Raw genomic sequence first — 15,665 nt, 5'->3', positions numbered from 1 at the left:
GAGGGGAGGAAAAAAAAAAGTGGGTTCCCAGGGAGTGATGCTGAGAGAGAGAAGAGGGAGGGAGAGGAGATGGAGCGAACAATGAACAGAGAGGGGCAAAGCGGCGTGCACAGTGGATTTGTAGGCAAAACCAGTGTTCAGAGGAGGCTGCAGGAAGGCATCGACACTGATTCAGTGGCGAGGAGGCGGCGGGGAACGTGCAACAACGTGACTGAGGAGACGAGAGCCCGCTGATGAAGATGCTCCATGGGCTACAGGGGCTGGGGGATGCGGAGTGAACGCACAACGGCCAAACAAAACAACAACTACTACAAAAAAGGAGTAAAAAGAGTACAACGCCGGTCTGCCGTGGCAGAAAGGGGGGCAGAGACGAGCGAGCGGGGAGGGAGGGGGCGGCGTTAGTTTTTCTGTGTCACTGAAAGGGAGTGGGGGAAGGGAGGCCGGAGATAATGCGAACGAGGGAGCAGAGAGCCACAGAGCATACACACTGACTCACACGGCCTATGTATAGTGTGTATGTGTGCATGTATCTGGGAGGAAGAGGACAGAAAATTCCATTATGTATGCAAGAGTTCAGCTCGGGAAGCGTTTACACGAACCCCCGGTGCAAGTGGAGCACAGCAAGAGCGTCGCATCGGAGGCGTCCGTCGACGCAATGACAAAATATCACCACGCACATGACTGCAAGAACCAGTTCAATGTTTAATGTCTGTGGCTGGATTGATCTGTGAAAGATGACAGTACAGTTCATACAAAATCCGTACAGAAGTGAAGAATTGTCGGTGAATTGCAGAGACCCACTATAGTTATATCAAAAGCAAAAACAAAAGAATAATCCCAGACTGTTTCGTCTTTATGCATCCTGCATGAGCTATTACAGCAGGAGCATGTGTTCCATCTGTGGAGTGGTAATAGAATAAAAGTTCCCCACTGACCAGTTACTCCCAACTGTCAAATTTGGTCCATCAGATACAGAAGAAGCAGGAGAAAAAGCTAACATGTGACATGAAGTGCACTCCGCCGGTTGTCGGAGCCGAAAGCTCGAGAAAAATGTTTGATTCTAGACAACAGAAACTGACATGTGCTCAAAAAACCAGGAACCGGTTCAGATGACCAACGCTCACGTGCACTTTTGCTGACACATGCTGATATGTTTCAGTTCATTTAAACCAGGATTCCAACTGACTGAACATCTAAATCTGTTGATTAGTCTCTGAATGATCTTCACTTGTTTAACTGTGACCAGCGAAGGTTTAAAAACAACAGAAAAGGACTGCTGGTGAAAATTCACAATGCCCTGAGTATTTTAATCAAAAGGCACTGAGACTTCAGAATCCGGTAAAGTCACTGTATCTGTGGTGATCCTCTGTAACATTCAGCTGTGCTCGGCCCGTCTTTCAGAGCTCTGGCAGTTTGTACAATCTGTGCAATCAAGGCACCGCAGTTATGACACCTCTTGTCATGTCTTCAGTTTTTAGTGTAAACCTAGTTTTGCTCTACTTATTGCAAAAGCAAGAAAACATCCACAGTAAAACGTCACCTTTTAATTGTACGAGGAGGTCAGTGCCTGCAGCGTCTTCCTTTTGAAGTTAAAATATAAGAGTGACTCAGTATACCACCTGGAGGTACAAAGTGGTATTACAAACTGAACTGCCTGATCGTAAAAATCATTTACATGATTTTTTTTTTTTTTTTTTTGCTGACTTCTTTCCAACAGCAAGATCAGACTGTCCGATCTACATGAACACTGAACAAAGTGATCAGATTGATATGTGGGTTTATGCAAACCAAGAATAGCTTCTGATTGATTCAGGGGATCAATCCCAGAATGCCGCAAGTTTTGAAAATGGATTAATTAGCTCCAGACTATGTTCTGACTTTACATCTGTGGAGTCTCTGAACTATTTCAGAGTGTTTGAACATGTTTGAAGGCAGCATGGAAACCTGCTGTGCTTTGCTTCTGTCATTTTTCTTAAAACGCAGCGTTAGTTGGCGACATTACGTGACAGATCTGCTCACAGCTTGGACAGCGGGAAACAATCTGATGTGCTGTTTACTTATTGTGATTGGATCTTAAACAGAATTGCACAACCGTCTAGATCTGATTGTTTTTGTTACCTCCTGTCCAAGGCCTTGGCCTTGGAAAGGAGATTATGTTTCCGGAAGGGTTTGTTGTCTGATGGTTTGTCTGTCTGTTAGCAACGCAACTTAAAAAGTTATGGACGGATTATGTTGAAAGTTTCAGGAAACATCCAAAATGAGAATTGAAACAAGTGATTAGATTTTGGGAGTGATCCGGATTGGGGGGGGAGGCTGAGCTGTATGGCCAAGGTCTGCATTCTCCTAGTGCTTTCTAGATACAGGGCCAAATAGAAATGCTTCTTCAATGCAATTTAAATCAGACATTTGATTGGATTTTGATTGGATACGGTTTATGCAATTGTAGCTACTATTTGGCCATTATTTTTCAGAAATATGTTGGTAGCAGGTGGCAGAGATATTTTTGAGTTGATGGCACTGACAAGTCGGTGAATTACATATTATGGCAGTATGACACTGTACAACAACAATAACAAGAAAATACTGCAGCAAATGTTGATTTTGAAGAGTTTATCCCAACTTATGTTTCTATAACACCAAACAAAGTAAACTTGTGTGTTTTTAACATGTTCTGGAAGTAATGCATTAACTTCTATTATCATTTTCATGTATCATATGTGAAATGGTTTTATTTTGTCAACAAATTTAGACATTTTATGGACCCTAGCAGATTTAAATGAGATAATGACTCTAAACTATTATTATAGGGAAGTAGGAATGTTGAAGGTCTTTTTATAACATTTAGTGCAAAACAACATATTCCTGCCTCAACTTCAATTTTAGATCTTTCAGATTTCCAGAGAGGTCTGTGATCTGAATATTCTCAAAGTTTGTTTTTTTTTTTTTACTTGAATAAAGTTAATGACTTAGGAATTTAAAATCAGCTTTGGAAGATTAAAAACCACACAACTTATTGCACCCAGACAAATGTTGTACACGTACGTCAAACAGCATCTTCTTTCATCATCGAAGAGTGACCGTGTGCAGAATCTCATTAAAACCATCCGCTTTGTCATCACCTACCACACACAGGTGCAGGGTGTTAACTGGTAGACGGCCGAAATTCAAACCTTTCCCTACTTTCAGGTCCCATACACCTTCAAATACCCTCTCCCCGTCCCAGTCCTTTACCTTGGCCAGAGTGAGGTGGTAGCGCGGGTTGTAGGACTTTCTGTGGAGCAGGCCTTCCTTCCTGTAGGCCTCCTGGAGGCCGCTGTTGAGCTGCTGGAGGGAGAGCTGGGGGTGGGGGCTCAGGTAGAGCACCCGCCCGTTGAAGTGCTTCAGCTTCACGGGAAAGGTCACGGCCACCGGCGGGTTTCGGTCCAAATGGGCGAACTGCGTGAGAATCTCCGCGGCGGCGGACACTTCCTCTGGGCCGCGCAGCACCAGGAGGCACATGGTGACATGGAGGCTGGAGGCGGTCTGCCAGTGGGGGGCAGAGGAGGGGAGGAGAGCGCACACCTCCTTCTGCAGCTGCTGGAAAGAGGAGAGGATGGCGGGCGTGTTGGCCTTGAAGGTGACGAAGTGGGTCGGTTGTTTCTTGGGTCGTTTCCCGCCGGGTTTCTCCTCTCTCTGCTCCAGAGGCGATGCACCCTCACTGGTCTGTGGCGGCCCAAGTTGAGCCTGTGGAGCACAAGAGCCAACGTGAGAATAACTGCAGAAGCAATGAAAATTTGAACAAATGCAACTGTATTTCACAGGAACACTAAAAAAACAGACAATATGTGCAAATAAAGATTCAGGTATTATGGGTCCCTAAAAATCTTGTAAAGAATATTATCTGAAGAAACTCTCTGAATGAACAACAGTGACGTAAATATTTCCTCCCCAAAATTTTTAGCAATGTGGGAATTAGATAAGAACTTATGTAGCTATGGCCGATAGCCATAGCTATGCTGACCTCTCTGAGAGACTCCACAGCATTCCTCTTTAGATATTTACTTTACTTCCATAACTGTAATTAAAATGTCAGTGAGGAAGAACACCCACAAACTGACATTTTTCTTTCCTTTCTGCTATAGTTTTCAGAAAATCTCCTTTTTTTTGTAGAAGAGTTTTCAAGACAATTCTTGAGGTTTGTATATCAGAAGATAATAAAAATATGTTCATATATAGCACCTTTCATACACAACATGCAGCTCAAAGTGCTTCAAAATGAGAACGTGTGACATAAGAAAACACACATAACACAAATGACATAACATTTTATTTCTACATTTAAGCGAAGTTAGTGTTGTACCCACCGCAAAGTCTTCACCGGCTTCCCAGCTTCCATCCTGTCCTGCTGCAGTCTGATCCTCCAGCTCTTCTTTGCCACTCGGCTCTCCTTTCTGAGGTGAGCCTTTTGGGTCTGTTGAAGTCTTACATCTAAAATCAAAACAGGTGGGTCGGATGAGTAGAGAAGAAAACCACAAGCTCTGATTATGAGCACATTTTCATCATAACACCTAAGCGACCCCTTTGAATACGAATTCCTCCAAAATGTAATATATTATGACCATGTAATATTATAAGACAAATACGTTTACGTATTTCTAATACAAAGTTCTTGTCTCAATTATCTGATTGCTTACTAAAAGCAAGAGACATGTCTTGAAGCCTGTTTGATGATTCTTACTGGAAAGTTCAAATATGGTGCTGGATGACACATCTTCAACTCCCACATATTTTGAAGTTCGAGCAGTATAACATGATTTGGAGGAAATTGCTCACTTCTACTCTCACATAAAACTTTTAACCATTGCTGTAGCGAGCAGTGTGTTTATCCACCTCTCCTTCACATTTCCTCCTGATTCAAATCATATTTGAAGGATGTAATTGAAGTCAGCCCAGCGTGTTCAATTCAAAGAGTAAACATGAATACCAGACCTAGTTTCAGAGTTTTCCACAACACCAGGTCCTCGTGACTCCTGTTGTTCCTGACAAGCGTTTCCACTCTCCGAAGCCAGGTCTGTGGGGTCAGTGCTCTGAGCATCCACTTCCTCCTCCAGGTGTGTGTTCTGGGTATGAGCACGCTCCTCTCCTTCGCCATCATCCAGCCCTTCTCTTGGTTCAAGGTCACGCTGCTGCTGCTCATGATTCCCTGCGTTTGTTCCTTTTTTAAAACAAATGGTTACATTCAGTGAGTGTGTACGCTGCAGCGTGCGTCTGGTCATGTGTGAGGCGAGGTGACAACGGAGGGGTCCTGCCTCACCCTCTACTTCCTCCTCCTTTCCAAAGGGGGGAGCCAGAGATTGACCGGTGGAACCAAACACCCTGTCGGTCCTGGTGTGGCGGTCCCAGACGCGGTGCCCTCTGTAGGCGAAGTACTGGATCCTGTGTCTGGGCAGGGCCAGCTCTGAGGAGTAGTCGCAGTCACAGGGGTTGGTGTCCCAGTTGAACTCGTTGAACGGGCGCTCCAGCACGCCCAGGAAGCGGTCCACGTAGCCCACCACGAACTCAGATGAATCCACCGAGTCCCACAGGATTCGAGAGATCACGTCATCCGCTGTGCGCATGCGAGGCTTTTTGTTCACCTCTGCCAGCGGAAAATATTTCAAACACGTTATAACAGAGGAAAAAGTGATTAATACCGTGCTTTTTGCTGGATGACATCAAGAACTAAAGTAAATCAGGAATGACCTCTTCTCTCGCTGTACTTTGGCTTAGTTGCTTTGCCTCCAGTGCCTTTCTTCTTCTTCTGTTTTTCCGTCTTTTCTTCATCCGGTTTGTCATCTGTGTCAGGAGACACGGCCCCTGAATCATCCGGAACTGGGTCGCTGAGACATAAGAACCACAAAAAAAAAAAAGGAAAATATTTAAAATATGCACATCAAACGTGACAAATAAGACATAATTACAGACGGTCAAAATTCCACAAATATTTCTCTAAGTTACGAATCATATCCAGTCACATCTGTCTGTGTTACAAAGCAAATTTCTGTTAAAATACATTACCGTCTCATGTGTAACCTGTTTCAATTTGGAGAACAATGCTGTCTTAGAGGGAAAGATCAGGTGTAACATTATATACAACCACTGAGTTAAAATGAATAACACTGATTTAATATCAATATCTGCAGTGGTCACCCAATTTCTATCAAAAGTGGCCCAAGGAAGGATTTTACTGATGCCTGGTTCTCCTTTAAGGAGCTACCTGAGAATTACAGTTCTTAAAGGATCTGTTGAAAACCAGTAGATACCTGATGCCACAGCTAATTTTCAGGGTAAAAATTGGTTTAAAATTAGCACCTTGTGGCCATCGTGTTGCTGTGGATCACAGTATACACAAAGTCAGACTGTGACGAAATGGCTAAAAATGGAAACAATAATAAATCCAAAACAGAACACAAGGCCTCTAATCCCTTAATGATAACTTAGAATAACAGGACAAAACAAGCAGACCTGTGCAATAAACGGCAATTATCACCAAAACGACATTTCTTCATCCGAAAAAACTGGCACACTTTGGCTGCACTTTCATGGCCTTCTGCCGACTCTGTGAAAGATAGACAAGTACGGTAAAGGTTTAAGAAAAGAAAAAAAGGAAAATGTATGATAAAGTCAACTGGAAGTCCCGCAAAACGTTGTGTAGCCTTTAAAATTGAATTTCTGCATTACGATTGGGGTGATTCTCAAAATAGAGCTGAATGCGCAGGATCACAGATGTTTATGTGATCAATTAGTAGAAAGAATATTCAATGTGCCAGTCTGTGGAAAAAATACCAGCTAAAAGCACAGAAATAATGAGGTGTGACTTAACAACTCTACAGTTTCTTTGCCCATATTTTTCCATAAATTCAAGTTTAACAATAAAATTTCACTTGATCAGTGTTAGCTCGAATAACAAACAACACAAGATGCTTAATAAAATGTATACCTCTATTGACACATTATTACAACACAATCTACCGCAAAGTGTCATATTCAAACGCATTACATTGTAATGAAGTGGCCATATTTTGGTTGTAACTCACAGTTCAGCTTGTCTCAGGTTAAAAACTTCCGATCCTGAGTCACGGTTTCAACCAACCCATATATTCTGACTCAGTTTGATTCAAATCTCCGTTCCTGAGTCACAATTTGGGTCAAACCTCAAGATCCTACCCAAAGTTTGATCAAACCTCATAGTCTTGGTTGTGGTCTGATCGAAACATGTTTTCGCCTCATTGTCTGGTTCAAACCAGGGTTTCAAAAAAACATCTAGGAAAGATTTCATGAGATAAATATTGGATTACAGTATTCCCCCCCAAAAAAATGATGAAGTTACAATGACTGGTAACACTTCTCTTAACACTTCAAAATAAAATGGGAATCTGTTATTCCTTAAACCATCCAGCAATATGTTTTGACAATTATATTAATACCAATATTGAATTAAGTTTTGGAAGATATTAGTTTCTGAACCGAAATCCTTTGATTGGAGGTTTTCTGATTCGTTTCAACACCATTACAGTTCCATCAATCAAACCGAGTTCCCTGTGTCATTGGGCTTCATCATATCCTTAGCTTTTTCCATGGTGCTTTTCTCCCAAACACTGAATGTAAAATTATTCGCAGATGACGATATGTTTCTTATGATACACTTCCTGGGAAAATGAATTGAGTAACAGGTGCTAAGGAGGACTCGTCCGGGAAGAGTCAGATGTCCACCCAGTAGTGTGGATGGATGGAGTAGCATGTGCAGTCACGCACAAAACACAAACAATGTGCCACTATCTTAATATAGGAGAGCTCTGTGTGACTCATGACCAAAACTCTTTAATTATTAGCCACAATGTTTTCCAGCGAGATGACTCTGACCGGCACGACTTCCTTCAAAAGGAGCTGGATCTGAGAACAAGTGTCTGAAAAGCAGTCAGTGCAGTGGAAGTTATTCATTCCTTGGAAACCTTATCTGAATGCAAGTGTTGTTGTAGACAAGGGAGTGGGAGCAGACAGTAAATCTTGTAATTTCCAAGTGGGCCATGGGGGTTTAATGGATCTTGACTCACTTCCCAAATCCAACACATGTCTGGCAGAAAAGGAAACATTCTGACCATGTTTCATCAGCTGTGAGCTCATTCAGTGTTCTCTTCTTTCTAATTCAATGGTCACATGTATCAAAACACCAACTTACCAGAATACAAACTGTGACATAGAAATGTCAGATTCAAAAGAAATGGTTACAGTGATTTCAGTCGTGTTTCATCAGACGATTCGTTGATGTTAGACATCAATATCTGTACTTGTGACCCATAGTATGTACTGTACCTGTAGAAACTAGGATTAATTTAACTCAGTGTGCGTCAATGTGAGTAGGACTGAGAGACAGATTTTACCTCCTGTGGTTCTGGGGGTGTCACAGTCAGCTGGGACCCGGACCTCGGTCCCTGGTGAGTCAGACAGGCTGGTGGGCGTCATGTGGGTCACTCCGTCCCTCTGGTCTCCTGAGAGGTCTGAGGATCCATCTGGGGGTCCAGCTGACGCCATGTCTACACGTGGAGTTCGGAAAGCGATGCGGCACAAATCTGTCGAGTCACTGTGAGATTTTTCGTATTCGCCTTGACTCCGTTTCACCTGTCAAAGCTTCAGAAGAAACACGACACTCCTAAATCTGGAAAAGTGAGCTCGGATGCGGAAGTGACCGGTGTTTGTTTTTTTTTTTTTTTAAGAAGAAGAAGAAGAAGGCTATTTAACTTTGAAAAATCTTAATACGTAATACGTTTTAAAGCATAAGAAAATAACTAATCTTCTTAAAACAATCTAACCGATTAAAAAAAGCGCAGACCTATCGTGCCCCTTGACCTCTGGTTGTTGCGGTTGAGGGGATTATGGGTAATGTAGTACAATACCCTACGTTTAAAATTATCCCTACAAAACGCCCGTTGTTCGGAAAAATATAAATAACTTAACAAAATATATTATCTGTTTCTTAAAAAGTCCCAAATGTCATTGGACAAACGGTTAAATTTGAGAAAAACGAAGTCGGACTGGCTGCCATGCGCTATGTGTAACCAGGCGCGTGACTGTGTGTCATGTGACGTGCCGGACAGTGTTGTTGTTGCCCGCTAGCAGCTGTCCTCCAGGAATCAACAAAGTACAGAAAGTCCAAAAATATTACAAACGGCGTGGTTTTCATTGTCGTGAGTAAATGGAGTTTTGTATTTCGCCCTTGTTGCGTCGTATCTTCCGTGTTTTTGAGCTCGGCGCCTGATGAGAGTCCCTCCGTGAAGCAGTCATTTGTTCCATTTGACTGAAGGTAAGACTCCTGGTACTGCCAGCTGTACTGGTCATGCCTTAACCCTCAGTTAACTCACTAATATCAAATGACTGTAGTTTTTCTACATTTATTTTGCATAATATAGTACATGTACGTCTCGAAATGTGTCTCAGATGAATGCCCTGGTGGCTCTCTGCCACTTCTGTGAGCTGCATGGCCCTCGGACCTTGTTCTGCACTGAGGCCCTGCACCCTCCATCCCCGGCTCCTTCATCCCAGGCTGGAGCCTCTGTGTCCGGCGACAGGGACCGAGACGGTGACCGGGAAGGTGAAGGTCTGACCATGAGGGCCAACAGTTCAGCCACCCAGAGAGGGGAAATGTGTGAGGTGAGTTCCACTGACCCCAACCTTTTCTCATGTTTACAGAACCCCCCATCTGATTTAAAAATAATTCTGTTGGCTTTTTTTCCATGTCATTCATCTCTGAGACCTAAATTTCCCTATTTCTCCACCGCACAGGGATGCCGCTCTCTGCCAGCATCTCACCCGGGCTTTGTGAGCATCGATGATGAAACGGGCATCCGCTTCCTGAGCCACCAGCACCCAAGGCAGCCTCAGCTGTTCAGTGTCGTCCGCCAGGCCTGCGTCCGAAGTCTCAGCTGTGAGGTAAACAGCGACGTACGTCTCAGTATATGTGTGTGTGAGTCACACATCTCATGCACTGCATAAACTGTGCTGTTGTCTTTCATTGTTCATCTCATTAAATCTCCCTTCCTACTTTCAGGTGTGTCCTGGCCGTGAGGGGCCGATTTTCTTTGGAGATGAACAGCATGGATTTGTGTTCTCGCACACATTTTTCATCAAAGACAGCCTGGCCAGGGGCTTCCAGCGCTGGTACAGTATTGTGATGGTAGCCATGGACAGGATCTACCTCATCAACTCCTGGCCTTTCCTGTTACGCCACCTTAAACTCACCATACAGAGCCTTCAAAGCACTGCCCTAAAGGTAAGGTGTGATCATTCACATCTTTTCCCTTGTGATTGCATCTTTTGGGACTTTTTATGTCTTACTTCTTCACTCTCTTATCAGGTGTTCGATAACGAACAGGGGGTTTGCCCACAGCGAGCTGTGAGGATGAACAGTGCATTTTCACCTGCTGTACTCCCACATCAAAGGAGTGGCAATGCAGCTCGATCACTGACTTCTCTCACCCAGCATCCCAATCTCTGGGCCAGCCTGCACTCCTCCTTTAGCTGGTGAGGCAACAATTTCTGAATAAAAAATATCTCCTTTTTTCTTTTCCAGTGAAGGTTAAATGCTCACATGCTAGTGTGTGTTCTCGTGTCATTTCCAGGCTCTTGAAGGCTTGTGGGAGCCGCCTGACAGAGAAGCTCCTTGAAGGAGCCCCCACTGAAGATACACTGGTCCTCATAGAGAAGCAAACAGGTAAACGCATCATGCTGCTCCGTTTTTGCTATCCTCATGCACAGATATTTCATTTACCCAGGTCAAAAGACATGCTGTTGTTCATTAGGATAAATAGGCAGTCAGAACAATGCTTCAGCGTGTCTTCCCTTCCTCGGATCATTTAGCCTGTTGATGGTGAGTCATCTCAGCAAGGTGTCATGTGATTTCACAATGTACAGTCGTTTTATCATCATTCTGAAATGTCGCCTGTGAAAGGCTGAATCATCGGGTCAGTCAGTGTAGAAAACATCTACAAGAATACAGTGATTCATTTCCCCCTCGGACAGAAGTACACAGACTTTTCAGAAAGTTTAGACACATTTAGAAAGTGATTAAAAGATTTACAGCGATACTTCCGAGTGCAGCACGGCTCTGAGATTGTGGAATTTTAATACACTTTGCCCTGACTTGATGAATTTTTAACTTGAATAAATTTCTGCAACATTCTGAATAAAGTGTAAAATCTGTTAAATGAAATAAGAATAACCGTTTCAAATTGTAGATGTTTTTTTTTTTAAATGATAGGCGGTGTGTTGAGGTGCACCTTCTCAAAACTGATTTTTGTCATGAAATCTTTGTAATAATTTTCATTGGAAATTCCACACCTTTGTCAGACATTTTAAAAACAACATTCCACTCGCTGTTTTGATGTCATTCTGTGTTTCCCAAAGAGCACGAGGAGGAGATGAGCTGCTGGGAGGGAGCAGAAGGAGGCAGTACGATGTCCCAGCAGTGCCAGTCGGACAGCGAGCTGGCTCACCACTTCCTGTGTGATGATGCAAAATTTGATGAATCACTTGGTCCGAAATTTAGATCGCTGAGACATTTAAGACAGGTAAACTGGAGGTCTTCTTCATTCTTTAAAACAATAACAACAACAGACAGCGAAAGAGGACAAATAGTGGAGTCTTTACAGTAATCATTTACATTACATCTTACTTCTGAACGTTATTTAACATCTTTCTACCAGTTTAAACACACAGGCTTTTTGAATGGTGAGCTGTTTAAAACGCCGTCGGTTGTTCTGCAGGTTCTTGGAGCCACAGATTTTCGACAGCTGGCCTGGCATGTGCTCATGGGAAACCAGGTCATATGGAGAGGTGCAGACCCGGGGCTCATCCAGTCAGCTTTTACAGTGCTCAAGGTATTTCAGCCTCTCCATGGATGCACCTGCTTCTGCCAGGTTTAGTGATGTTTGCATTGTGCAGATGACGGTGGTTTACGTGCCCCTGTCTCTGCTAGTCATTCCCTCATGCTTGTGATTAAAGCCACTGCAGCAGCAGAACACATCAGATACATGCCACCATTGGGAAAACTGGCTAAAAGAACATCACCTCGGCTCCGACGTTACCAGCAACCATACAAGTGTTTGTTTGCTCTGAAAGCCAGGAGGCAGAACGTCGACAGAAGTTCATCAGTGTGGGTTTAAATGTTATGGTGTAGTTTTCCTTACTGCTCAAGGACATATTGTTATTAGGTTATGACTACACACCTTTTCTTATTTGCCTGTACATGCTCTGCTGATGTTTCTCTTCAACATGCTCCAACGAGATGAAGCGTTTTACTGTTCACTCTAAAATCATGACTCCTTTTTAAGGTTGAAGTAGTTCTTAGTTTCGGTGGTGATATTTACATTATTTCTGATATCTGCTCTTGCCATAACTGATTACAGTTATTAAATTGTGTCCAGTTAGGGTTATCACATATGTTTACATTCTTTTTCTGTGCTCTGTTTTCCCACCAGTCTTTGCTCCCGGTGGGCTGTGTGCGCTCTGTGCCATACAGCGCTCAGTACGAAGAGGCCTATAAGTGCAACTTTCTAGGTCTCAGCCCTGATGTGCCCATTCCAACTCACGTCAGCTCCTCGGGTACGAGGCCGCCTCCAGACTCCAAACTGCAGCCGCTCAGTGTACAACTCCTCTGTCGCGCACATAACAAGGCGGATTCACTGTTGTTGTTTGTCTTGTAGAGTTTTCGGTGCTGGTGGACGTCATTTCAGAGAGAAGCTGTCAGATCTCGGCTCTCAGTGAAGATGATATTGGCTCTCTGTATCAGTTCACCATCAGCAGTGCCAGCACGCAGCCCACAGACAGAGGTGAGTGCACATATTTATATTTTACAGTGTTTACCGCACATTTGCTGCCACTTTCGGTGTTAAATAATTCACACACATACTTAAAAAGCACAGCGCCATCACTGCGCTGCACCAAATTGACCTCTCTACACATCAGCCATAACATTATGAGCAGTGACGCCTCTGGTTATCTCGTTATCATTACTCCTGTTTGTGGGTTTGATATGTTAGACCATCCATAAACATTTTGTCATTGAAGTTCATGTGTTCAGGAAAAAAAAAAGACAAGCATAAAGAATTCAGCAAATTTGATAAAGTTTAAACAGTGGTGGATGGATGACCTGGAGAGAGCATTGTTTTTGATTTTTGTGGGATATTCCCAGGCGTCACTGGTCATTGTTATCAAAATGGTCCAAGGAGGAAAAAGCAGTGAACCCAGGGTCAAGCTTCAGTGCTAAATGTGATCCAAGCTAGTCTAAAGGATGTGCTGCTTTCTTTTAGAAATCTACACAATGTTAGACACTATGTTTTATGTATAATTCCACAACAGATAAAACTGAATTTGAACCCGTGTTAGAATATTGACTATGTTTCTATAATAATCATTTCTTTCTTGGCTCACGGTTTATTTTTTTTCTCCGCTGACATTTTTGTCAGCAAGTTTTGCCGTTATCACGTGTGAAAGCTAAATAAATTTGCACTTAGACCAGTATTGACTGTTCAGTGTTTCGTTTCTTTTTCCAGGTCCAACATTATTGAACAAGCTGGAGGTGGCTCTGTCCAACGAGAACCTGTCTGTGGACGTGGTGTCGCACTGCCTGCTGTGTTTGAAGGAGGAGTGGATGAAGTGAGTACCTTTCTTCATCCCATGAAGACACTATGGGCTCAAATTAAGTTTTCTTATGATGAAATTTTGCGTCTTTCAGTAAAGTCAAAGTCCTGTTCAAGTTCTCCAAAGTGGACGGCAGAGGGAGGGAGGACACCCAGAAGGTTCTGGCTCTCCTGGGAGCCACGGGGCCGGGCGAGGAGGACAACGTCAGGCTGCTGAAATACTGGATGACTGGACTGAGTAAAACCTACAAGAGTCATTTAATGACAGCGGTCCGAGGAGGGGAGAGGAGCCCCAGCCAGTGACAAAAAGGGGAGAGAGAGGAGATTAAGGGGTAAAGAAAAGGGAGCTGAAAAGAAAGGGGGAAATCCTGAAGAGAGGGAAAGGAAAACCAGAACCCTTTCATTATCAGTTTGGCTAACGGGGAGTTGGAGTTGAATGAAGGAGGACTGTGAATGGCTGACAAGTCTGAGCTCGAGCTGCATTATTGTCACTTTAAATAATAAGAAATCTATTGTGTACCGAGCTCTCGTTATTATCCTGCGTGGATTAACCCAGTGAGTCGGGGTTTTTTTAGAATGCATGGGGGCTTTTGTTTGTCAAAGGGAATTCTTGTGGAAGACCTCTTCATACTGTTTTGTAAAATTTAACTTATTATTACAAAAAAGGCTTTGCACTTTGTTTACTCTCGCTCATGTTTTAAAATGAAATAAATTACTGTGAACTTTCAGCTTGACTTCTTTTTTTTTTTTTTCCTTTTTAAATTCTGCAATTGGCTCCATCTTGTGGTGATGGGAAAGAATAAATGGTGGTGGAGGAGGAGGGGATCAGTATTTCTCCACCAGCTCACAGTAAAGTTGCTGGAGCGGCCATCGGCCAGCAAGTCCCAAGTGGTTTAAGTCAACGCTTTGGAGCATTTCTGCTGTCCTGAAACGGACAGACGGTTGCATAACGAGGCCTCGCTCCAATGCGACCCACCTCATCAGCAGGATTTCAGCTCCTTAACGAGCCCGCCGCCGCTCACCCATACACGCTTCCTTTCTTTACTCGTCCCAGTTATTCGAGCCTGTTGCTGAAGCTTGCAGACTTCAGTCAATAAAAACTCAGCAGCATACGGCTTTGTTTAAATTGGGGGTGGTGGACTTTTTTTTTTTTCTCCCCTTTTAGTCTAAAGCTGTTAAAAGATTTAAGATGAAATCAAGCTCATGCTCTCTCACTCATTAGGAGGGACAATGAGTTTATAAATATTGGCCTGACTGAAGCGTTCCTTTTCAGAGGAATGTACTTCGGCTTTGTTAGTGTTGAGTAATCGCTTTCCCTTTTCTCTTCCCCGCACTGAACTCCAATCTGGATCTCATTTTGAAAGTTACACTGCGAGATGCACAAAAATAATTCGCAGCGGCTCCACAAATTAGTTTCATATTTACTTTCCTGGTTTTTGCAAGTGATGTATGAAACGGGAAGGCAGCACACTGGATATTTACACCCCTTGTTAAAATGCACAGTGTAGCCGAAGAGGTTGGGAGTTGATGATGCCTCGGGGAGCGTTAAGATCAGGCCTGCGGAGACGCTGCTGCGTTCTCCAGTTTCCTTCCCCCCCTCCCACCAGCAGAGATGGTACTCCGGGAAGCTGTCCTCCGTCCTTCTGGCTTCCACTCGGATAAACATGCGGGAAGAACAATTTGTCTTTGACACTCTGCAACTTTGCATTTCCTCTCCTTTCATTAATAGTCGGTCGCGGCGTTGACGTCTGAACCGAGACGCCGAGCAGTGTGACTCTTCACATAACCTGGGGCCACAGAACAACACGTTACAGACGAGACGATGACAGCTGTGCAACAACACGAGACGTCACAGTCACACCATTCACATCTGTGCAGCCTTTTTTTAAACGGTAATGACTGAAAAGAGCTGTCACACATGGAATGACTTGCAAGTTCTGGCAACGCGTCCCCCCTGTGTTGCAATCCTGTTTGTCCATTTGTTTTTTTTTGAAGGAATGCAATTCTTCAGTC

At 43.6% G+C, this 15,665-nt stretch overlaps 2 protein-coding genes across 3 annotated transcripts; one reads left to right on the top strand and one right to left on the bottom strand.

Moving 5' to 3' along the window:
• Positions 1–688: 688 nt before the first annotated feature.
• leng9 (leukocyte receptor cluster (LRC) member 9) lies at positions 689–8,851 on the bottom strand. The gene is made up of 7 exons (XM_030103757.1): positions 8,400–8,851; positions 6,484–6,577; positions 5,722–5,858; positions 5,294–5,617; positions 4,969–5,194; positions 4,344–4,467; positions 689–3,723 (listed from the first exon to the last, which is right to left on the bottom strand). Exons 1-7 carry the CDS (start codon positions 8,548–8,550, stop codon positions 3,064–3,066), a joined length of 1,716 nt encoding a protein of 571 aa, XP_029959617.1. The 5' UTR covers positions 8,551–8,851; the 3' UTR covers positions 689–3,063.
• Positions 8,852–9,110: 259 nt separating this feature from the next.
• flcn (folliculin) lies at positions 9,111–14,380 on the top strand. 2 transcript variants are annotated; one of them, XM_030103759.1, is made up of 12 exons: positions 9,111–9,319; positions 9,454–9,666; positions 9,799–9,945; positions 10,064–10,285; positions 10,370–10,536; positions 10,635–10,726; positions 11,419–11,582; positions 11,778–11,891; positions 12,492–12,615; positions 12,717–12,842; positions 13,566–13,668; positions 13,748–14,380. In XM_030103759.1, exons 2-12 carry the CDS (start codon positions 9,454–9,456, stop codon positions 13,953–13,955), a joined length of 1,680 nt encoding a protein of 559 aa, XP_029959619.1. In that variant the 5' UTR covers positions 9,111–9,319; the 3' UTR covers positions 13,956–14,380. The 2 variants fall into 2 exon arrangements, with proteins under 2 accessions (XP_029959619.1, XP_029959618.1); XM_030103758.1 differs by having other exon boundaries at positions 9,799–9,957.
• The last annotated feature ends 1,285 nt before the right edge of the window (positions 14,381–15,665 follow it).

The sequence above is a fragment of the Salarias fasciatus genome, chromosome 11, assembly GCF_902148845.1.
Source record: "Salarias fasciatus chromosome 11, fSalaFa1.1, whole genome shotgun sequence".
Classification (NCBI taxonomy): domain Eukaryota; kingdom Metazoa; phylum Chordata; class Actinopteri; order Blenniiformes; family Blenniidae; genus Salarias; species Salarias fasciatus.
Note: the sequence above shows the minus strand (reverse complement) of the source record. Positions and strands in the feature narration are given on the sequence as shown.